This window comes from Dryas octopetala, chromosome 5 (assembly GCF_963921425.1).
Source record: "Dryas octopetala chromosome 5, drDryOcto1.1, whole genome shotgun sequence".
NCBI classification, from domain to species: domain Eukaryota; kingdom Viridiplantae; phylum Streptophyta; class Magnoliopsida; order Rosales; family Rosaceae; genus Dryas; species Dryas octopetala.
In genome coordinates this window covers 13299761-13323710 of record NC_141370.1, presented here as the reverse complement: position 1 = coordinate 13323710, position 23950 = coordinate 13299761, and the positions used below count along the sequence as shown (strand labels likewise).

General features: G+C 35.2%; 4 protein-coding genes across 6 annotated transcripts in view; all 4 read left to right on the top strand.

Annotated features, from left to right (window-relative positions):
• The window catches only part of LOC147284495 (putative disease resistance protein At5g66900), a 53872-nt gene extending 48718 nt beyond the window's left edge, over positions 1-5154 (top strand). Inside the window, 4 exon segments of the mRNA XM_086242900.1 lie at positions 3691-3902; positions 4044-4358; positions 5015-5040; positions 5127-5154. Coding sequence (XP_086099026.1) covers positions 3691-3902; positions 4044-4354 — 523 coding nt within the window. The 3' untranslated portion in view covers positions 4355-4358; positions 5015-5040; positions 5127-5154.
• Positions 4797-7817, top strand: LOC147284494 (cyclic nucleotide-gated ion channel 1-like). Its single transcript, XM_086242899.1, has 7 exons — positions 4797-5040; positions 5127-5637; positions 5759-5956; positions 6100-6404; positions 6532-6643; positions 6775-7023; positions 7097-7817. Exons 1-7 carry the CDS (start codon positions 5000-5002, stop codon positions 7718-7720), a joined length of 2040 nt encoding a protein of 679 aa, XP_086099025.1. The 5' UTR covers positions 4797-4999; the 3' UTR covers positions 7721-7817.
• A 3118-nt stretch (positions 7818-10935) lies between these two features.
• Positions 10936-16877, top strand: LOC147284493 (putative disease resistance protein At5g66900). Of its 3 annotated transcripts, none has more exons than XM_086242876.1 (6): positions 10936-11021; positions 11536-12415; positions 13584-13984; positions 14286-14668; positions 14803-15014; positions 15155-16659. In XM_086242876.1, the coding sequence occupies exons 2-6, from the start codon at positions 11650-11652 to the stop codon at positions 15997-15999; spliced, it is 2607 nt and encodes an 868-aa protein (XP_086099002.1). In that variant the 5' UTR covers positions 10936-11021; positions 11536-11649; the 3' UTR covers positions 16000-16659. The 3 variants fall into 3 exon arrangements, with proteins under 3 accessions (XP_086099002.1, XP_086099003.1, XP_086099001.1); XM_086242877.1 differs by lacking the exon at positions 10936-11021 and adding an exon at positions 16842-16877 and having other exon boundaries at positions 11598-12415; positions 13710-13984; positions 15155-15987; XM_086242875.1 differs by lacking the exon at positions 10936-11021 and adding an exon at positions 16842-16877 and having other exon boundaries at positions 11599-12415; positions 15155-15987.
• Positions 16878-16922: 45 nt separating this feature from the next.
• Positions 16923-20249, top strand: LOC147284492 (putative disease resistance protein At5g66900). Its single transcript, XM_086242893.1, has 5 exons — positions 16923-17535; positions 17637-18046; positions 18362-18732; positions 18899-19110; positions 19260-20249. The coding sequence occupies exons 1-5, from the start codon at positions 16923-16925 to the stop codon at positions 20102-20104; spliced, it is 2451 nt and encodes an 816-aa protein (XP_086099019.1). The 3' UTR covers positions 20105-20249.
• Positions 20250-23950: the final 3701 nt, after the last annotated feature.

Here is a 23950-nt window from a genome sequence, read left to right as displayed (position 1 = left end):
TCATGCATTGCTACCCGTTCTCTCAATATTCTTAACTGTCTTTGAAGCAATGCATCCAATTGATTGAGTTTGAAGTTGTAGCTACGCTTTTTGTAGCCGGTCCACAGACTAAGCTTGGAGCACTTGCGAACCAGCTTTACGCCATCCGCCAGTTGTGTTACGAAATCTTTTAGTTCCTCCAATGGGCGATCCAATACCTTATTATGTTGTGCAATCTCTTCTATAAATGGTTTCAAGTAGTTCAGTGTGAACTTGAGATTTCCAAGGTGGCGTTTAAATGTCCTAATATTTCTGCACTCCACTTCTTTAACTGCATCAAACAGCATCCCAAATTCTGTATCAGCCCTTCTTTGCAGTGTCTCTGTATTACTTCCTGAAAGCAATGTTGCCTCCTCCATAAGTATCACACCTCCTGCTTTCTGGTGCAGTAACTTGTTTATTTTAAACAGTCTTCTATAAATCACTCCATCAAGTTTGTCTTTCTTTGTGCTTGCCTCTAAAAACTCCTTCACGTCCCTCGCTTTCTGCACCTTGAGTTTTTCGAGCAGTCTTTCGAGAGACCTATCCAATACAACAATGTCGTGGTGGGTGTCATGATCATTATCTATTATGCAGCAGCAGCAGCAGTAGTTCCACTCCCACTTAGGAAACTCGGGGAGCGTGGCAACGAGCTTTACGCCCTCCTCCACTCGTCTTTTCAGAATTTCTATTTCTTCTTTTCGGAGATTCAATTTCAGTTCACGCTCTCCTATCAAACTACTCTGCTCGATGCACAATTGTTGCAAAGAGTGTATCGTGAACCTGAGATGTTCGAGAATGTGTTGAAACTTGGTACTCTTTGTAATCGCTTGGCCAACGACAACGTCCAAGAGCCTAAATAGTGCTCCTTTGATTAACTCCTGTGCCCTCATAATTGTAATTACGTCAAAATCAATCTAACTAAACTTTAATGCAAGAGTAAATATTGCTCGCACCTACAGCTTAAACTTAAAGGCAAGAGAGGGCTATGTATGTGCCCTTAGGGAAAAGGATTTCTAAACCTAATCGGAAACAATAATGCTATTGAGTTTCAACTTGTATCTAAAGTTATTAATCCTAATTCATGTGGTACATGTCATGTGCCACGTCATCTGTAATAATTCTTTGTTTTAAATGCATTCGACTAGAAAAGGCTAGAAATATAGAGAGAGACTTGCCTATCTCTCAACCTCTCTCTTTTTTTTTTTTTTTTTTTTTTTTTCTCTCTCTCTCTCTCTATGTGATGCCACATCCTCATAACTGGATAGAAAAGTTATTTCAAAAAATATAAAGTGAATAAGACCAGAAAAGGCTTTTTTATTTAACCAACATGTGGACTGAATTTGCTCATTCGGTCATAGCTTAACAAAAGCAAAGCCATCACCCTTAGTAAATATATTGACATGGGCCAAATGGTTTTATTTTTAAACAAAGCCAATATAATTAGGGGGTATATTCAATTGAGATTTTAATAGAGTTATAGATTCCTGCAGATTCTATAGATTTTGTGGATTCTTATGGAATTTCATGGAATCCATCAAAATTTAAGGGGGAAATGTTGAAATTCTCATGGCCTTTGTTTTATGTTTGAAATTTATCAAAATTCATCAAAATCCACCACTTAATGAAATCCTTTAAAATCCATGCGAGATTGAGTACACCTAAATTTCAATGGAATCTTTAAAATTATAAATTGAATACACAGATTTATATGGACTTTTAAATTCTTTTAAAATCTATTAGAATCTCAATTGAATACACTCCCTTTAATTTAAGCTAAGTAGATTCCAGCAGGAGAAATCCTATTAGAGAATCCGTTTCCAAAGAACAGACTCTTGTTTCTTAATAATTTGCAGCACAATTAAAACAAAGTAATCACTACTGTATGAATGTAGGATACACACACACACACAAAGGACGAAGTAAAGCAACTAATGGGGTGTTTGGTATTCTATTAAAAAATTACTAGCTAAATCATTGAATATAACAGAGGAATTCAGAGTAAAAGAAGTTGTAGACATATTTCCAGCCAAACTACCAGAATAAAGTAACACCACACACTAAACAAAAAAAGAAAAGCTTAATATAATTACAACAAATAAAATAATGATCTCTATAACTCATCAGGTGAAGCGATCAAATCCAAAATGAACAATTTCTAAAAAGGACAATATTTGGGTCACTCCTAGAGGTATTTCAAGGTCACCCAATCCTCTCAAATTTTAATTTCGGCAATGCCAGTGCATGATCGAAACCGTTCACTTTTTAGATAACCAATTAAAGATCATCTTTGTAAAAAATCAAATCAATCATGGTTATATAACTGTTGTCAATTAAGTAGAAAAATTGATAGTTTTCAATTAAAGAGTGATTTTTTGACCAAACCATTGATTTTTTATATTTAATCAGTAATAGTTATATAACCAAACGATTTCCGATTGAGTTGATTTTTTACAGAGATGATCTATAATAGGTGATCTAAAAAGTGAATAATTTCGATCATGCACCGGCATTACCAAAATATATTACGATTTTGGAAGAAAGGGTGATCTTGGAGAGATCGAGAAGGTAATACGTTCTGCAAGAGATTAATTTATTCCCAGTGAACAATATAGTTACAGGACAAAATATGAATTACATGAAACAAAATATAAAATATAAAATTCAGAAGCAGGCCATGCAACATGAGGAACGCATGTAAGAAAAGGTGATAAATAAATATCAACTAATTAAAAGAAAAAAACATATGAGAAATTATAATTCTAGATGTAAATTGCAAACATTGCTTGCAGTTGCCTCATCTTGACGTAATTATACAATAATTATCACCATTAACCGTTTGAGGTTAATTTTCCGAAAGAACCACATGCAAGAACCAGACAATCAAAATGTTGAAGCAACTCTAATAATCTTTTCTCCACAAAAATCATAATACTCAAGCTTAATTATTCCGATCCCAATTTCGGAATCATTTAATTTACCATATCAACCTGCAAATAATCATATGTTCACACTTATTCATGAACTAAATCTAAAATAAGAATAAAGAAGAGCAGATAGTTATTTAACCATTTTCTTGATTGAGATGACTTTTAGAAACTTTAATTTTGGGCCTGCAAGTGAAATTGTAATAATTGACTTGATTTGGGTGAATTGAACTGCAGATAGTAGAAGGCTTTAAGGGATTTCCACTTGCCATTACAGTAGTCGGAAGATCACTTTGCGGACAGCCTATAGAGATATGGAAAAGAAGAGTAATTGAATGGTCTAAAGGTTCTTCTATTCTTGATTCTGAGACTGAATTGCTTCTTTGCCTCCAAAGCAGCTTAGATGCCTTGGATAAAGAAATGCCTATCATCAAGGAGTGTTTCTTAGACCTGGGTTCATTTCCTGAAGACCAAAGAATACCTGTTGCTGCCCTCATTGATATGTGGGCAGAGTTATATGAGATAAATGAAGATGTTTTGTGCATTGCAAACCTCTATATATGGGCTCACTTCCCGAAGCCTGGCTAATCTTGTAGTCACAAGGTATGCAAGCTTGTATATTTATCTTGTATGATACACTCTATTTTTTTCGTTTATACACAACAAGTTACCACTCATGATTAGCTATTGCAATATGCATGCTGAAGAAATCTGTTCTAAGCAACTTAGTTTTGATCATAATTAGGAAGGAGAAGATAGAAGGGGATGAATACTACACTGAACACTTCGTTACTCAGCATGATATGCTTAGAGAGTTGGCTATCCATCAGACGAGTCAGGACCCAATAGATCAGAGAAAAAGACTAATTATAGACATATGTGGAGATGATCTTCCTAAGTGGTTGACAGAACAGACGTATCAACCCATCAGTGCTCGCCTATTATCCATCACAACTGGTTCTCCCTTCTCTCTTTAGCAAATACATAAGCATGAACACACACGTATGCACACACGCATGTACACATACACACACACAACCACTAAAACTTCAATAGTATTTTCGCCCCTGCTCACATCATATAGCATATTGTTTGCAGATGGAGAATTCTCAACACAATGGCCCAACATGGAACTACCAGAAGCTGAGGTTCTAGTTCTGAATTTTAGATCAAAAAACTATGCCTTACCTGAATTTGCGGAGAAAATGGATAAATTAAAGGTTCTAATAGTCACAAATTACAGTCTCTTACCTGCTGAAGTAAATAATTTTCAACTACTAGGTGCGTTGTCAAATCTAAAGAGAATCAGATTGGAACGCATTTCAATTCCTTCCATAACCAAGAACCTCAGAGAGTTGAAGTGTTTACAAAAGATATCTTTATTCATGTGCAACATCGGTCAACCTTAGAAGGGTAACTAAACTTTTGCTATAACTTCATAATGGGAAATTGAGAAATTTAATCAAATAACTCCTTCTAATATCAATTTTATTAATCCTACGGTCCCAAACATTACCAGTTTTACTCTTTTTCCATTTGATCGATTGTAATTCTTCAATAAAAGTTTGGTGCTGACCTCTCATTACTTGTGTGGTCACTAGCAAGGTATAAATATTGCCAGCTACCAACGATGGTTTGGTGAAACCAATAATGGTCATTTTGATTTATGACCCAGACGGGCCAGACCCAACTATGTATTTGCTTCGTCGAAAACAGTTATGCATTTGCTTGCTCATTAAATGGCAGAGTCAATGGGCACCAACTAGGGAATTTCGAGCTTTCCATTGAAAGACTCTATTCTTCTTTATATATACAAGGCAACATTTCTTTGGTCTTTTGTATGAGTGTATGTTCACCAATTACAAAGTAAGAGAAAAAAAAACTCTGCGACTAGTAGGTTCCCCGTTGCCCCTGATTACATAGATTCCATGAACTAATATATAACACAAATTAACAACTACTATTTATTTGTAATAAAAAGTCTATAGAATAGATCGATTTTGAAGAATCTTGTGTTGTAATCTGTGTCTCTACCAAATTTCAAATAAGTAATTATGATTAACTCGCAGGATCAGGAAGATCACATTGAACTAAGGTGAGTTCTCTCTGCCTCAAAATATCCGTTTTTCTTTTCTCTTTGTGATTGCATTAATTTTTAGAATTTTTATTTTTTATGATCAGTCTTACACCAGGTCAATACCTAAGGCACCCAAAAAATGCAACCGGAGGAGGAGGACCTTCAGCACCCAATAAATGGAAAAGGCCCTCACAAATTCCATTGTGGGATAAGATAATTGCACTTTCATGTGTAATTGCAGTGATAATGGATCCTTTGTTTTTTTACATTCCAATTGTCAAAGAGGAAGAAAAATGCCTTGGGAAGGACAAAAGTTTGAGGAATGCTTCTCTTCTTTTACGAGCACTCACCGATGTCATTTTGATAGTGGATATCATATATCAAGTTCAAGAAGCTATTAAGATTGTGCCAACAAAGAATACCAAAAAAGCTGTGGCCTTGGACGTAGAAACAGGAGCAAATGATGATTGTGTATTGAAAAAAGGAGACTTCATTCAATTTGCTAAGGAAATAGCTCGCAAGTTTAACCAAATAAAGAAGCTAATTGCTCGTGAGATGCCCTGGTTATCTCCCCCCATCTTTATTGACTTTCTCGCTCTTCTTCCCATCCCACAAGTAAGAATTCGATCAAATTCAACTTTTCCTTTTCATTTCGTGTAAATTCTTACCAAGCTATCGCTACAATTGATTAATTAATAGACTTCTAAGTTTCTAACCCTTTATTTATTTTCTTCAGGTGCTAATAGTAGATGTTTTCTTCAAATTGAGTGGCTCTCGGCATTTAAATAAGAGAAAGATTCTAAATGTCTTTCTTCTCAGCCAATATGTGCCAAGAATTTATCGAATCCATCTTTCTTCTAAAGAATTAAGAAATACTACTGGAATATTGATTAAATGTGCATCCAATTTTTTTCAATACATCCTTGCCAGCCACGTAAGTTTCATATCTTCGTCCTCTATTTATTTTAATTTTATTTTTTAAGTAGTGATTGACTAATATTTATTTCAAAAAATGTTGGCTCACTAAGAATTTAAGTAATGCTTAAATCATTGGCTAATTAATTTGCTATATTATAGATACTTGGAGCCTTTTGGTACTTTCTTTCTATTCAACGAGAGACAACATGCTGGCATCAAGCCTGTAAAAATTATATCGATTTTAGAGGATGTATGAGTATTTTTTATTGCGATGATCGCAATACTACTTCAAGAGATATCAGTACATTTATAAACGAGCAGTGTCCTTTCGAGATTCCAAACAAAGCCACAGCGCCGTTTAATTTTGGAATATTTCTTAATTTCATTAAGTCCGGTAACACGGGGGAAATAAATTTTGCAAAGAAGTATTTTTACTCATTCTGGTGGGGCCTGCGAAATCTAAGGTTTGCATATATACATGTATTCACATCACCAATATATATAAGCACATCGATCAATTATTTATAACTTATGTACCTCATTGATTAGTATCTATAACATATTGCTTGATCACTAACTAATTTTTTGCAGTAATTTTGGCACGAATCTGGAAACAAGTGACTATTTGTGGGAAAATTGCTTTGCAATTCTTATTTCCATCGTTGGCTTGCTATTGTTTTTATATCTAATTGGGAATGTGCAGGTCGGTAATAAATCTCTCTCACACGTACAGTCGGACTTGTTTTTCTTAATTTTGAATCATTTAATTGTCTTGATCACTTGGAGTAGCAAGCTGATAGATGGAGCTTAATTAATCTTTTTGTGGTGAAACAGACACTCATGCAGTTATCAACTACAAAATCAGAGGAGATACGACAAAAGATTCAAATGAGAGAGCTAGACATACAAGTGTGGATGGAGAGAAATGCTCTCCCTAATGATTTGAAGAAGGAAATCCTTAAAAACATAAGAAAAAAATTGGAAGAAAACAAAGATGCGAATCTGGAGAATCTATTCTCTATTCTTCCCTGGAAAACCAGAAGATCTCTAAAGCGTTTTCTCTGCATGGAAACGCTAAAGAAAGTACGTACGTAGGATATATATATAGACATTTCGATCAATTCAAGTAAGCAAATTAAGATATTATGTTATGTAGGTACCAAAGCTTCAAAATGTGAAAGCGCCCGCGTTGAAAATGATGTGCGACTATTTGAGGCCAGTGATGTACGCTGAGAATAGCTACATCGTTCGAACGGGAGAACCACTTGATCTAATGCTCTTCATTACACAAGGCACCATATGGACCTTCACCACTAGCGAATGCAGTAATTGTGGTGCAGCTGGACGATTAGCAACGACTTCGTCATCATCAATGATCCACAAGACCCTTGAGAAAGGTGATTTTTACGGAGACGAAGAGCTTCTGGGTTGGGCATCCGTACCCAACAACCCATTTTGCAACCTTCCGATCTCCACCGAAAATGTGAAATGCCATACCCACGTAGAAGGCTTTGCTCTGCCGGCCAAGGACTTGTCAAGCGTGGCCTCCAACTGCAAAATGTATTGGAATTTCGGAAATTCTGGGAACAGAGTGGAGATGGCACTTTCGACCATATCAACAGCGATGCTAAGTTTTCGCAACCGAACAAAGAAGGCTGCAGAGACACCACTGTTTCCCGAATTGGCTACTCATGATGAGGAGGGTGGTCAGCCCAACCAGAGAATCGTGTATCAGCGACTACGCCCTGCATTTCATTTATCGCACTTGCAGACTAGATAGACTAGACCCAAGGCCCAGCCCAACTGTCCTCGTTTTACTCATTACTATATAATGCATCTTAGGCATCCTATTTAATCTCTAGTGTACCAATTGATTATATTTAATAATAAGGTATTTATCATCTTACATTGCTGGAGCGGGTGCCAACGGGCTCATTTTGAAATTGTGTCGATTGCCATTTATTTCTTATTTTTGGTCTCTCTCTTTCTGCATCCGTCCTCTTGCCAACGCAATTACCCCCAAAAATAACAGTACCACCCCCAGTTATATATCCGATCCTAATTAACTCACTTGGAGACATATGTACCAATCAAAACCCACTGTCACTGTGCGATACACATCAGTTTTCAGTTTTTAATTTTTGCATGCAAGCTAGCTAGCTTTACTTGATTTGATAGAACTACCCATAGACACTACCCTCAGCATCAGAGGCAGCAATTCGTAGCCACTGTCATTTCCACCTCCCAGAAACCCAGAAAAAGCCCCCTTTCTTCATTTTAAGGCATTAAACAAAACAATAAACCAATAAATATGAAGTGAAACTGAAACTGCAAGAACTGAAACTGTATTGCAAATATGAAGTGAAAAAAGAACTGAAACTGTACTGCAAATATGAAGTGAAAAAGAACTGAAGCTGTACTGCAAATATGAAGAACTGAAACTGTATTGCAAATATGAAGTGAAAAAGAAGGAGATTAGAACATAAAACCAATAAATTTGATGTTTATTGACAAATTTAGAAGTAGATGTTTAGGTTTTTAGGGTTACCTTTGAGAAATCTTGCAGTTTTGGCTATGTCGATTTGCTCTCTTTCTGTAATTTTTCGAGTACTGTACTATCTTTAGTGAAACTGGTAAAGTAGAATATAAACAGTTTTCTGGCAGTTTTTGTTTAATTTGAAATTACTTAATTTTGGGGTGTTGTGTAGCGTGTTTTCTATTCGGCTTTCGGGTGGGCTGCAAGTAAGTTAGAGGTGGGCTTTGAGTAATTATTTTTGTTTGGATGCTTTTAATTAATTTAAAAGATCAGTAATGTTACACTTACCACATTGTTATACCACAATTTCATATCATCTTACATGATATTCATATATTAGACACTAAAAATTAAAAAATAAAACCTAAAAAAGAAAAAAAAAATACCCTTTCAGTAAAATAATGACACATTAGATGGAATACAAATGTGAAAAAAAAAATGTGGGACAATTAGCATTATTTTTAAAAGATTGTTAGTATTTTCTAATTAACGGACCAAAAAAATTGAAAAAAGATTTTGTGTCATAATCTGATGTGGCAAATTAATTTAATTAACATCATTATTAAACTACCACATCATGTTATTTAATTGCTATGTTATTTAATTCCTAACCCTTAATTCATCTCAACCATTTTACTCATTGTCATTCCTCTTTTAATTTCTCTTTTGATCTTCGATTTTCCCAGCTTTTACAATATCTTGTTTATGAAATTGCAAAAAACAAAAGTTGAGAACTTATTCCAATCAAAGGGTCGTACGTAGAGGATAAAAAGTTCAAACGAAAATAAAATGGGTTTAAATTTTAAGGGAATATACATTATTTTCTGGAAATTTCCTTTAAATTTTTTTGAAATCACTTGATGATCATACTGCAAAAATAAACATTAGCCCTAACTTCTTGTTGGTCGACTGGTATTGTACACTGATATATTGTTATCAATTGGTTTTGCCCAGAAACACAACTGGTTTTATGAGGCTGATTGCATGTTCATCTTGTTTTGGTGTACTCACAGGTTTGTCTCTAAATTATGTTTGCCTCTGTTTTACATCTTGCTTGATTAAAGATGTATGTTGCCATTAGATAACATACTAACTATATGACTCGTTTGTATGGATTAATTTGAAGGGAATGACACATTGGGTAGGATCAAATACTGCATTCACCATGGTTTGAGAAATTTACAATTTTTCTTGTTTGGCATTGGATCAACTAATCAAGTTAATTAAGAATAATAAAAAAACAGAGCAAATGAAATCAAACAAAGAGATTCAAAGTAGCAAAAAGGGAAGAACAAGGCAACGCCCATATATGCATAAAGCCAAACAGCAAAATTAAAAGAGATCTTCCGGATCTAGTAGAGCAGGTGGACAAGCAAATGGAAGTTCCAGCAACCAAAGTTTCACATCAAACCTCATCATCAAGCACGAGGGACTGCCCTTTACCCACCCAAGCCAAAATGATTGGAGCCAAATAATCAGATTTCATAGCTTTTTTAGATAAAATTAGTGAATTAAAGCGTAACAAAATTTTTCTAAATTGTAGATGAAATAAGTGAAATAATGTATGTTTTGATAAATTTTTTAATTTGGTCTTGGAATTTTGTAATTTAATTTAAGTTTTATATAATTTTAACAAAGGTTAAATGAGTCTTTTAAAAGTTTATGTGGCAAATGCATTATTAAATACTCTAATTGACATGAAAATTTCATGTCATTAGGGCACGTACCCTAGCACTCCCCAAAAGAAATTTAGCCAATTGCCACCCACCACCACCGACACACTTCATAGCCACCACGACCACCGTGTTCCGCATACCCATTTTGTTTGATAAATGTTTTTTTATTTTATATTTAAGTGAAAAAAATATTTTTTTCATTACAAAAAATTATTTAGAAATACATTTTCAATTTTCTAAAAAAATATATATTTTTTAATACAAAAATTAAAATTCTATTTAAGGACAAAATGAAAAGTTTAGGAAAAGAAATTGGCTATTTTGCACATTTACCACCCAAACTTTAAATCTTGTGCGAAAATATCACTCATACTTTGTAAATGGTGCTAATGTAGCACCTGCTGTTACATTTCATCCAAAAAATGTAACAGTAGGTGCTACATTAGCACCATTTGTAACATATGGGTGGCAATTGGCCAAAATTTTTTTACGAGTGATATTTGCATACATAGTGCAAAATTTGAGTGGTAAACATGCAAAAAAACCTATCATATGTGTGTGAACAAATGCAGTCAAATTTGTGTGAAAATGTTGGTCAAAAAAAAAAAAAAAATTTGTGTGAAAATGAAAGCCTAGACTAGATGTTTGATTGATTCCTCAAATGTAAAAAAGCAATACGCAATAGGCCCAAAGAGAGCAGCCCAAACTGGGCAGCAACAGGCAACAGGCCCAAACTCCGCAAAACAAAAGTAGATGCGCAAGAGAAAAACTAAAGGCGCGAAAGTGCAGAGGGCCAGTTGACGCCAGCTTGACGGTGAAGAGAGAAGACGAGGAGGAATCTAAGTAGTGGACCAGAGATGGAAAAGGAGGTATGCATTCACACCATGACCTAGTTACTGGTGTTTTTTCGTCAATGGAAATTGGAAATTAAGACTGATTTTTTATCTTTATCAATTTATAAACAAGAAACAAGTGGTTCAGAGAGTCTCACAATTTGGTTGTTTAAAGTCTCACAAGTGCTAATAGACTTAATAGTTCATTGATGAGTCAAGTCCCACTCGGAAATTTCCGAGGAGCTTCCATATATATATATATATATATATGTAGTTGTTAATTCTCAAATTGAAGAAGAATCCGAGTACATATTTTTGTGATCAATCATCTTTTGCGTCTTGTATGATCACCAACCAAGTAAGAGAAAATTGAGTACATACACTTCTGTATTGTTTGGTTTTGAGTAAATCTATTTTTATTTATTGTTTGTTTAGCTTCCAACTGACATTAACCTTATAATTGGATGCCAAGATACTATATGCTCTTTCTCTTGTTTTGAATAAACTTTAGATTGAAACAATCGATTTTGTTGTTGTTCATCTTTGGCAGGTGAGACTGCTTTTGGGGCATGCTCTCTTAGTCTTTTGATTTCAAGTTTAGACTAAAAGGAATACAAGTTTGTGATTTTGGGGTTTTGGGTTTTGTTGTTGTAAAGAGTCAAGAATGACTGGAGCAGGAGAGCTTTTTGCAGGGGGAGCTGTAGGACTACTGGTTACAGAGCTGTATAAGGGCGTTGAGAAACTGATCTTCAAGTCTATGGAGTTTAAACCCCACCTTAAGAAGATCATATCCACCCTCAACTCTCTAAAACCACTGATCGAACAGATAGAAGTTCAAAACAACAAATTGAATCTCTCAGACACGGTAATAGAAAATCTAAAGAATACAATCTCTGAGGGGAAAGATCGGGTTGACAATATCTGGAAGAAGGCTGGTAAGTGGAATTTGAAAAAGGCTCGCTACACCGACCAACTCCGTGAGTTGGATGAGTCTCTCAAAGGACAGTTAAAGATACTGAATGCAGAGGGAATAAGGGATACGAAGGAGATCTTGGGTTTGGCAAGGAAACTAGACAACCAAGTTGATGAACTTGTTGAATCGGCGAGGGATGGAATGATGACAGGAACAAAGATCTTGGTTACAGTAAATAGTTTAGAAGAGCAGGTCAAGGGAATCAAATTGGATGTTGAAGAATGGAAGAAAAAAGAGAGTACTGTTGTTGTGGTACAAAATCAAATAGATCAAATTCAAGGTTGGTGTGCAGTACCTGAACCTCCACCGGTTACAGTTGGATTGGATGTTCCTCTGAGGGAATTGAAGAATAAGTTTCTTAAGGATGATGATGTGAAAATGCTTGTGGTGACTGCTCCTGGAGGGTGCGGGAAAACCACTTTGGCCACAATCTTTTGCCAAGATGGGGATGTCAAAGGTACGATATTCGTTTGTTTTGCTAATTGAAAAGTGTTATAGTAGTAATAATTCATTTTATTTGTATTAGTGCAATTTTACATACATCATTATTGAATTTGAAGTCTTTTCTATGAGATGATTGAGCTGTAGAAATCTAAATTTTTGTAAATAACTTGATTAAGCAACAAATCTTGTAATGAGCTATTGCTTGAATATTATGTCTTTGGATTCAGAATTCAAGCTTTCTTTTCAAAATTGCCAAGGGACAGTGGTTTCAAAGAGGCCATTGCTGATTTATGTTTCCTTCTTTCCTTTTAATTGTTTTCAGCAGTTATGGGAATACACTTACCCCATCTGATCAATCGATAAGAATTTTAACTTTGGATGAGTAACCAAGCATTTCTTATAGCTTCATGATTGGGATATGTTTTCTTAAGAAAATTGCTTTTCTCATTTCTTATAACCACCTTGGCAAAAGTTTTTTGTCAGGATGAACAAGTCAAAGGTATGCTATCAGTTTGTTTTTTGTTTTTGTTTTTTTTTTTTTTTTTTTCTATCTAATTGGTAAAGTATTAATATTTGCATTAGCATCATTTTATATGCATTAATAGTGTGTTAAATATATCATTCTTGAAACTGAAGCCTTTTCTATGAGATGATTGAGCTGTAGAAATGTAAATAATTTATACAACTACATGGTAAAGCCACAAATAATGTAATGAACTGTTGGTTGAATATTATGCCATATTGGACTCAAAATTCTAGCTTTCTTTTTCAAAATGGCCAAGGGATAGCGGTGACCCTAGTCTCACTCGTGCAATACTTGTGTGAAAAATCTTCCCATTGCTGATATATGGTTCATTCTTTCCTTTTAATCATTACGTTCGAACAGTTACTCTTTGCATATAACCTTAGAGGAATAAATTTGCCAAATCTCAACCATAGGAACTATTACTTTGGAAGAGGAACCAAGCATTTATTATAACATCATGGTTGGAATATGTTTTCTGAAGAAAATTGCTTTACTCCTTTCTTACTCTTTGCATATGTTAGGGCTGCAGTTGAGATAAAGATAATTCAGTTTTTATGACCTTGACAATACAATTGTTTATGTTTTTTGCTTGCATAATTGTAGACAGATCTAAATGATCTCCTGGTGACAGCTTTCTTATATTGTATTTGGATAGATAAATTCAAGAAAAACATCTTCTTTGTTGCTGTTTCAAAAAAATCCAACTTGGACCTTATTGTACAAGAACTATATCAAAGCATTGGTTTCCAGGCACCCACTTTCCGAAATGAAGTAAATGCAGTTATGTGGCTTGAACAATTTCCAAACAAAGCAGGACTTCCTTTACTGTTGGTCCTGGATGATGTTTGGCCTAAATCAAAATCACTTCTTCAGAAGTTTGAGGAATTGAAAATGCCAGATTTCAAGATTTTAGTGACTTCAAGATCTGAATTTCCAGGATTTGGTTATCCATATCATCTAAATTTATTGAATGATAAAGATGGAATGACTCTTTTTCACCATTCAGCATCCCTGGGAGATAGAAGCTCTTATGTTCGAGAAGATCTTTCAAGCGAGGTAATTTCTTAGTCTGCAATGCACAACATCTATATGCTTATTTATGCATCACAAAAGGAGGAAAATAAATTATGTCCATTTTTACACAAAGCATCCATTTTACCATATCAACCTGCAAATAACCATACATTTACGCTCACTATACATATGAACTAGAACTAAAATAAGAATAAAGAAAAGTAGATAATTATTTAACCATTTTCTCGTCTTCATGGAACTAATGAGATGCTTCAGAGAAACTTGGGTTTTCAGTTTGATACTCAAATAGTATTTTATTTCATTTGGGACTACTGAACTGCAGATAGTACATCGCTGTAAGGGATTTCCACTTGCCATTACAGTGGTCGGAACATCACTTCGTGGGGAGCCTATAGAGATCTGGCAAGAAAGAATAGATGAATGGTCTGAAGGTACTTCTATTCTTGAATCTGAGGACAAGTTGCTTCATTGCCTCCAAAGCAGCATAGATGCCTTGGATAAGTTTGATTGCCTCCGAAGCAGCATTGCAGGCCGAATCAAGGAATGTTTCATAGACCTTGGTTCATTTCCCGAAAACCAAAGAATCCCTGCTGCTGCCCTCATTGATATGTGGTCAGAGTTATATGGGCTAGTTAAGGAGAGAATGTCCATCGTGAACCTTTACAAGCTCTCCCAACGGAGTCTGGCTAATCTTGTAGTCACAAGGTATGCAGGCTTCTAAGAACCTTCATAGAACTTTAGTTCTGCTATTACAATATGTATGTTCATGGTTTTCGATCTATTGCAATATGTATGCTCAACATATCTCTTCTAAGAACCTTAGTTTTAATCATAACTAGGAAAGAGAAAGGACAGATGGATGACTACTACAGTGAACACTTTGTTACCCAGCATGACATAATCAGAGAGCTAGCTATCCATCAGACGAATAATGAACCAATAGAACAGAGAAAAAGACTGATTATAGACATACGTGGAGACAATCTTCCCAACTGGTGGACAGAACAGAAGTATCAACCCATCAAGGCTCACCTAGTATCTATCTCAACTGGTTGTTCCATCAATTTCTCTTTAGAAAATACATACACACACATGTGCACACACACACGCAGGTTCACGCACTAAGACTTGAATAGGTTTTTTGCAATTAATTGCTCCCCACACTCAAAACATATAGCATAGTGTTTGCAGATGGAGAATTCTCAACAAACTGGCCCAACATGGAACTACCGGAAGCTGAGGTTCTAGTTCTTAATTTTCAAACAGAGAATTATGCGATACCTGAATTTGTGGAGAAAATGAAGAAATTAAAGGTTCTAATAGTCACGAATTATGATTTTGCACCTGCTGAATTAAGCAACTTTCAACTATTGGGTTCGTTACCAAATCTTAAGAGAATCAGACTACAAGGCATTTCAATTCCTTCGATAAGCAAGAACGTCCCCATACAGTCGAAGAGTCTGCAGAAGATGTCTTTATTCATGTGTAAGATTGGTCAACCTTTTAGCAATTGTTCCATCCAAATTTTAGATGCATTGCCAAATCTAGTGGAATTGAACATTGACTATTGCAATGATTTGGTGGAATTGCCTGCCAAGCTCTTTGATCTTAAGCGCCTAAAGAAGCTGAGTATCACGCACTCTCATAAGCTATCTGCCTTGCCTGAAGATGTTGGAAGGCTGGCCAATTTAGAAGTGTTGAGGCTAAGGTCTTGTACAGACTTGGTAATGCTTCCAGGCTCGATTAAGAACCTCACCAAGTTAAACTTTCTTGACATATCCGATTGCTTCAGCATTAAGGAGTTGCCTGAAGAGATTGGTGAACTAAGTAGTTTAACAAAGCTCAACATGAGACAGTGCTCGAGATTGAAAGAGCTGCCTGTATCTCTTTTGTATATTGAGCAGTTACAGGAAGTGGTATGTGATGAAGACACAAAAAATTTGTGGGATCCCTTCAATCCCAGTACCAGAAACATACGCATAACTGTGGCCAAAGATAATTTCAACCTGGATTGGCTCTTCAAGGTTCGATTTTGAGACCTGTCTTTCCTCTATAAATGTTGGAGCAACATGTGTGTGATTTGGGTAGCCTTTTTTTGCTACTATTCTTCCTTTTTTGATTTTGTTTTCTAAAAACAGTGTAAGAGTTAATCAGGATTTATATCCATTGTGCTTTTGCTTGGCCTGGTATTTTAATTATCAATAGGGATGTTAGTAATCAATTTTGTTTTCTTACCAAATGATCTATTATTATTTATTTTTTTTGTAAGAAATAAATGAGGTTGGGATCATATTTGAATAAGCCAAAAAAAAAGAAACAATTAAATTATCTGATGAATAATTAGACTGAATAGATTTAAAATTTGTCCTACTATTAATTCCATAATTTTTTAGATATTTATTAGAGAATAAATATAAATTTATGTCCAATTAAGATTGTTAAATTGTAAAATGAAAGACTGCATTCAAGAACAAAGGGGATACACATATCCCCTTTGGAAATTGCTTTTGGTCAAGAAATTGCTTGATTCAAGCTATCAGGAAAATACAAACTCAGAGTTGGGTCCCCATCACATACATTTTCCCGGAAGGTGACTTTATCTTAAGATTATAATTCGATGACCCATTGACCCAGACCCAAAAAGTCATAGACAACATATTCTGTTCTCCCAGAAGGTGACTTTATCTTAAGATTATAGTTCGATGACCCATTGATCCAGACCCAAAAAGTCATAGACAACATATTCTGTTCTCATGAAGCAGGATAGAAAAAGCTTTATACATTTGGATATTGTGTCTCGTCTGATCACCAACTCAGGAGGAAACTTGGGTTGGGCTTGGTTTCCAAGCTTCTCTCAATTTTCTCATATTTTTCTCAGTTATGCTGTCTAGAAGTTTAGATTGAAACGAAAGCAAGTTTTGTGGATATTGGTGTTGGGTTTTGTTGTAAAGAATCAAGAATGGTTCTACTATTAGGAGCAGAGCTTATCACAGGGGGTGTTGTAGGAACAACATTTTCAGCGCTGTATGGAAAGCTTATGGATTTGCAGGACAAGTCTGTTGGATCCCTCCAGGGAGAAGTCAAATCCATGGTAAACTCTTTAAAACCGCTGATCGAAGAGATACGAGAGCTTGACAGGAAATTGAATCTCCCAAGCCAGGAAGCAGAGAAGTTGAAGAAGCTAATGGAGCGTATCATAACCGACCTTGACAAGGTCTCCAGTGCTCCTGACCCCAAACTATTTCATGAGATGGAGGGGTCTCTTCAAAGAGGGTTGGAGGTACTGAATTTGGAGGGGGTAAAGGACGTGAAGGAGATGAGGGTTTCGATAAGGAATATAGAGACGTTGGTGAAGCGAATTGAAGAAAATCTTGTGGTACAAGGTTGGGGTGCAGTACCTCAAACTCCATCTTTTACAGTTGGATTGGATGTGCCTTTGAAAGAATTGAAGAGGAAGCTTCTTAAGGATGATGATGATGATGATAGGGTGTCAATGCTTGTGCTCACTGCTCCTGGAGGTTGTGGGAAAACCACCTTGGCTAAAATGTTTTGTCAAGATGAACAAGTCAAAGGTATATTTTTTTTTTTTATATATGTTTCTCTGTGTACAATTGTTGTAGACAGATTTAAATGACATGTCTCAGTGATGCTTTCTTATGTTTTATTTGGACAGGTAAATTCAATAAAAATATCTTCTTTGTCACTGTTTCACACAAGCCCAACTCCCATGTTGTACACCAACTGTATCAATGGAAGAAAACCCAGCTATCTGCTTTCCAAAACGAAGATATTGCATTTGACTGGCTGCAACGGTTTCTGAAGGAATACGGACAAAGTCCTTTACTTTTGGTCCTGGATGATGTTTGGCCTGAGTCGAAATCCCTTCTTCAGAAGTTTTATGGATTCAAAGAACCCACAATGTCAAATTGCAAGATTTTGGTGACATCAAGATTTAAATTTCCACGATTTGGCTCTCAATATTACTTAGGATCATTGAATGATGAAGATGCAATGACTCTTTTTCGTCATTCAGCGTCCCTCGAAGATAGGAGCTCTTCTGATCTGAAAGATATTCCAACAGAGGTATTTTTTAAGTCTGCAAGGCACACAATATATGCTTTATTTATGCCTCACAATAAGGGATGTAAATTAAGTTATGTTAGCTTTTTATGCAAAGCTTTCATATAACATCCATTTATCATATCAACCTGCAAATATTCATACATTTGTGCTTACTTATGCATTCTAAAACAAAAATAAGAATGCAGAAAAGTACATTCTTTGTTAACCATTTTCTCCTCTTCATACTGAAAGCATTGAGATGATTTATATAAGCTTGTTTTTAGGATCTGCTTCATGATATGGTAATTGACTTCATTTGGGAGAATCAAACTGCAGATAGTAAAGCTCTGTAAGAGACTTCCACTTGCCATTGAAGTGGTCGGAAGATCACTTCGTGAAATCTGTGAGGAGCCTATAGAGATCTGGCAAGAAAGAATAGATGAATGGTTTGGAGGTTCTTCTATTCTTGATTCTGAGGAGAATGTGCTTGATTGCCTCCAAAGTAGTGTAGATGTCTTGGATAAAGAAAAGGATAACATCAAGGAATGTTTCATAGACCTTGGTTCATTTCCTGAAGACCAAAGAATCCCTGCTGCTGCCCTCATTGATATGTGGGCAGAGTTGTATGAGCTAGTTAAAGACAGAATGTCCATCACGAACCTTTACAAGCTCACCTACCGGACCTTGGCTAATCTTGTAGTCACAAGGTATGCAGGCTTCTAAGAACCTTCATAGAACTTTTAGTTTTGCTATTGCAATATATATGTTCATGGTTTTCGATCTATTGCAATTGTATGTTCATGGTTTTCGATCTATTGCAATATGTATGCTCAACATATCTCTTCTAAGAACCTTAGTTTTAATCATAACTAGGAAAGAGAAAGGGCAGATGGATGACTACTACAGTGAACACTTTGTTACCCAGCATGACATAATCAGAGAGCTAGCTATCCATCAGACGAATAATGAGCCAATAGAACAGAGAAAAAGACTGATTATAGACATACGTGGAGACAATCTTCCCAAATGCTGGACAGAACAGAAGTATCAACCCATCAAGGCTCGCCTAGTATCTATTTCAACTGGTTGTTCCATCTATCTCTCTGTAGAAAATACATACACACACATATATATATACACACACACACGTGCAGGCGCACACACACACACACAGGTTCATGCACTAAGACTTGAATAGATTTTTTTCTCAAAACATATAGCATAGTGTTTGCAGATGGAGAATTCTCAACAAACTGGCCCAACATGGAACTACCAGAAGCTGAGGTTCTAGTTCTTAATTTTCAAACAGAGAATTATGTGATACCTGAATTTGTGGAGAAAATGAAGAAATTAAAGGTTCTAATAGTCACGAATTATGGTTTTGGACCTGCTGAATTAAGCAACTTTCAACTATTGGGTTCGTTACCAAATCTTAAGAGAATCAGACTACAAGGCATTTCACTTCCTTCGATAAGCAAGCACGTCCCCATACAGTTGAAGAGTCTACAGAAGATGTCTTTATTCATGTGTAAGATTGGTCAACTTTTTAGCAATTGTTCTATCCAAATTTTAGATGCATGGCCAAATCTAGTGGAATTGAACATTGACTATTGCAATGATTTGGTGGAATTGCCTGCCAAGCTCTTTGATCTTATTCGCCTAAAGAAGCTGAGTATCACACACTCTCATAAGCTATCTGCCTTGCCTGAAGATATTGGAAAGCTGGTCAATTTAGAAGTGTTGAGGCTAAGGTCTTGTACAGACTTGGTAATGCTTCCAGGCTCGATTAAGAACCTCATCAAGTTAAACTTTCTTGACATATCTGATTGCTTCAGCATTAAGGAGTTGCCTGAAGAGATTGGTGAACTAAGTAGTTTAAGAAAGCTCAACATGAGACAGTGCTTGAGATTGAACGAGCTGCCTGTTTCTCTTTTGTATATTGAGCAGTTACAGGAAGTAGTATGTGATGAAGACACAAAACATTTGTGGGATCCCTTCAATCCCAGTACCAGAAACATACGCATAACTGTGGCCAAAGATAATATCAACCTGGATTGGCTCCCCAAGGTTCGATTTTGAGACCTGTCTTTCCTCTATAAATGTTGGAGCAACATGTGTGTGTTTTGTGTAGCTTTTTTTTTGCTACTATTCTTCCTTTTTTGGATTTTGTTCTGTAAAAACAGTGTAAGAGTTATTCGGGATTTATATTCATTGTGTTTTTGCATGGCCTGGTATTTTAATTATCAATAGTAATGTAGTAATCAATTTTGTTTTCTTACCAAATGATCTATTACTTTTTTTTGTAAGAAATAAATGAGGTTGGGATCATATTTGAATAAGCCAAAAAAACAGTTAAATTATCTGATGAATAATTAGACTGAATAAATTTAAAATTTATCCTACGAATTAGATAGATTAATCCTATAATTTTTTAGATATTTATTAGATAATAAATATAAATGTATGTCCAATTAGGATTATTAAATTGTAAAATGAAGACTACATTCAAAACTTAAAAAGACATAAATTGTTAATCTAAAAACAGAAATGTTGAAGTAATATATCCAAAAAATCTCTAAATTTAGTAATCATAATGGCACTATTCAATTATTTCAGTTGGGCTGCAAGTTTGTTAGTACTTCTCTTCGAATAACTAGAAGTGAAAAATAACCCTAATCACAAATGATGTAGAACAAATGGCAGAACGGTTCATGCAACAACTCGACTGCCAGAAGGTTAAGAAAAGACCCAGCCCAGTGTCAGAAATGAGCCCATGATATACCGATTCGAAGGGAACAACGAGACAAATTCAAGCCATGGCCATAGTCGATGACTGAGGGCCTATTTTGGCCAAAGTCCTTCGTTTAGGGCTTCAAATAAACAATTTAGTGTTTTTGAATAATTTTTCTAAATTGCACTTTATTTCCATTTTTATTTCCGTTTTGAATTTCGAACGTCTAGGGTTCTGAACGTATTTAAACAACATTTTTGGCTGTTTGTAACATTCATTATTATTATTTTCAATCAGAAAACCTTGAGATTTCTCTCATTTCTCTGATGGATTTCAGATTCTTTCTTAGGATTAACGCTGGTTTTCCCTAATCTCTCTTATTTGCGTGTTACGCTGCGTCAACAAAGATCAAAAGTTTTAAATTTGACCCCAAATTTAAGGAGTGGTATTCAATTATAATTTTAATGGACTTTTATAGAGTTTTTAAAAGTCATTAACTTTGATAGAGTTGATAGACTTTTAATGACTTTCATAAACTCCACGTAGACTTTGCGAATGCTATATAGAGTTTTGCAGAGTTAAATGAAAGACTCTTTTTTTTGGGCAATTCATAGACTTTTTTCAATTTTATTTGTATAACTAAAATAATTTATTAAAAAAAATCATCACTTTTTTCTTTTGAGCAAACTGCATCAAACAAAAAAACAATAGGTTATTTTCCTTTCGCTTAGTTGAATAGTTCAGAAAATATACTAATTATAATTTGTTATTATATATTATAATATATATAGTATTGGAGTTGCAATCATCATTGATTTAATGGAGGCCATATATCAATGATGAAGACCACAATGCAGTTGATGTGCATAAAACCTAACACCCATAAACCTCTCTTACGCCCACAAACCTTAGAAGTTGATTTCTACTTTCTTACATAGTTGCATGGAGATAGGGAGTAAGGTAAAGCTATTTGCCCATATGGCCCACAAACCCAAGATATCAAGGGCTGCAGTGATGCACCAAGGGAGAGGGAGGAAGAAAAAAATTCAATAATGATGCGGAATATTGTTACTGTTTGATAATTTTATTTATGAAAAATAAAATATAAATTTGTTTTATTTTTAAATGATATATCACTTTTTTAAAAAAATAACACATGTTATAAGATTATTAGTACTAAAAATGAGAAACTGAGGACCCAAATATTTTCCTTTTAGCTATTCTTCCCATTCCACAAGTAAGAGAAGCTTTTATATGCTGTAAATTGTTTAATTTTCCCATCTCTCTATTTGCTTTAGAATAAAAATTTCACTATAAGTCTATAACAACATAAGACATTTGGTCCATAAGACATTTAGATGCTGTTTTTGGTTTCTTGGTGTCTTTGTTTGTATCGCCCCAATTTGGACTTGTGTTTTCTGTGGGCTTTGTGCCTTTTTAATGAACTGTTTTTCGACCGAAAAAAAAAAAAAAAAGATCACTGGAACAATAGATTAATTGATGCAATTATGTTTTGTCACACGACAATTAGATTCAACAATTGGCTTAATGATCAAACCTTTGCCATTTTCCAGGTAGTAATCTTCATTGTCACACAAATGTAAATAAATAATAATAAAAAATAAAAAAAAAACTGAGACGTGATATGAGAGGACTAGGTGTTATAAGTTTTAGAGTCCTGGTTAACTTATAAAAACATTGTAATGACATGGAATTAATACATTCTAGCAATCTAGCTGCAGTGTGAAACTGCGAACTGAATGAAAGATATTAGGTAGGAACTAGGAACAGAGTAGAGGGAGAACGGTGGACATAAATAAATAAATAAATAAAATAATAGGAACAGAGTAGAGAAAAACTATCAGTCCAAAATAAAAAAGAAGGTCTTGGTCAATAGCACTACAGTACATGAGTACAAAAGATAAAAAGAGAACTGTAGACATAAATAAATAAATAAATAAAATAATAGGAACAGAGTAGAGATCTGAAACTTGTGGACATGATCAGTCCAAAATAAAAGAGAAGGTCTTGGTCAATAGCACTACAAAAGATAAAAGGTCTTGGTCAATGGTCAGTCCACTCTGCGAGTGGTAAGTTTCACGTTGCCCCTGTTGAAGAACAAATAATTTGAAGATTGTTGTGTACTCGTGTCTCTACCAGATTTCAAATTAAGTAAGTCATAAATTATTATGAACTCGCGCGATGAGGAGGACCACATTGAACTAACTAACTAAGGTCAATTCTCTCTGCCTCTAAATATTCGTTTTTCTTTTCTCTTTATGATTGCATTAATTTTTAGAATTTTTATTTTTTATGATCAGCCTTACACCTGCAGCACCCAAAAAAAAGGAGAGGGTCTTCACAAATTCCATTGTGGGTTAAGATATTTGTACTTTCGTGTGTTATTGCTCATTGCAGTCTTAATATAGGTTCCAATACTTCAAATTATGTGTTGATGTAAAAATTCTTCCGGTGATACAACAACTTAAAGTAAATGATGTGGATGATGATTCAGCCTTCTTAAAGGATGAACAAGAGCGATGATGATGAACTAATCTTGCTGATGATCTCCAACACAAGTAACCTGCATGAACAAGAATCAAAAGGAGTAGCACTAGTGTAGTACCAGTCAACTACACTCCGATGATTAAGTTAGTACAGAGCAAGAAGGAGGTGTATGAGCAAGAACCAGCAAAAATAAAGTGATGAACTTAGGAGGAATAGGAAGAACAAAGTAATATGTTCTGGGATTATCTCTCAAGTGGGTGTGTGTTTTCTTTTTGTTTCTGTGAACTCTTTCATTATGCATATAAGTGAGCTTATACAGGCAAAGGAAGAAACAAAAACTATGTTTATCTGCATGAGGATGAACGCTGGAGAAGAGGCCACATCATTAGTTCAGAACAGTAGCATGCACAGCTACCAAGCGCTCTTGCATTCAATGCTTACATTGAATGCAAGCATGGTTGGGCATAGTGGGATGTCCCAAAAGTCATGACTGAAACTAGAGTGTCAGACTTTGTATGTGGCATGTCCCATCACATACACTCAAGTGTGGCAGTTTATACTAGCTTGATCTTTTGGAATAACGGTAAAGCATTGGATCTGAGCTGAACTGAACATAGATTTTTTCCAGGACATCGTATGAGATCTGATAGATGAGCTCAGCGACATCATATATAGTCTGAGCTGAA

Coding starts and splice junctions, on each gene's coding strand:
- LOC147284492 (XM_086242893.1), top strand. CDS start 16,923: ATGGTTCTACTATTAGGAGCAGAGCTTATCACAGGGGGTGTTGTAGGA. Junction 18,047..18,361: donor TGAAAGATATTCCAACAGAG/GTATTTTTTAAG, acceptor ATCAAACTGCAG/ATAGTAAAGCTCTGTAAGAG. Junction 19,111..19,259: donor CCTAGTATCTATTTCAACTG/GTTGTTCCATCT, acceptor TAGTGTTTGCAG/ATGGAGAATTCTCAACAAAC.
- LOC147284493 (XM_086242875.1), top strand. CDS start 11,650: ATGACTGGAGCAGGAGAGCTTTTTGCAGGGGGAGCTGTAGGACTACTG. Junction 12,416..13,583: donor CCAAGATGGGGATGTCAAAG/GTACGATATTCG, acceptor GTATTTGGATAG/ATAAATTCAAGAAAAACATC. Junction 13,985..14,285: donor GAGAAGATCTTTCAAGCGAG/GTAATTTCTTAG, acceptor ACTGAACTGCAG/ATAGTACATCGCTGTAAGGG.
- LOC147284494 (XM_086242899.1), top strand. CDS start 5,000: ATGATTAACTCGCAGGATCAGGAAGATCACATTGAACTAAG. Junction 5,638..5,758: donor CTCTTCTTCCCATCCCACAA/GTAAGAATTCGA, acceptor TATTTTCTTCAG/GTGCTAATAGTAGATGTTTT. Junction 7,024..7,096: donor GCATGGAAACGCTAAAGAAA/GTACGTACGTAG, acceptor TATGTTATGTAG/GTACCAAAGCTTCAAAATGT.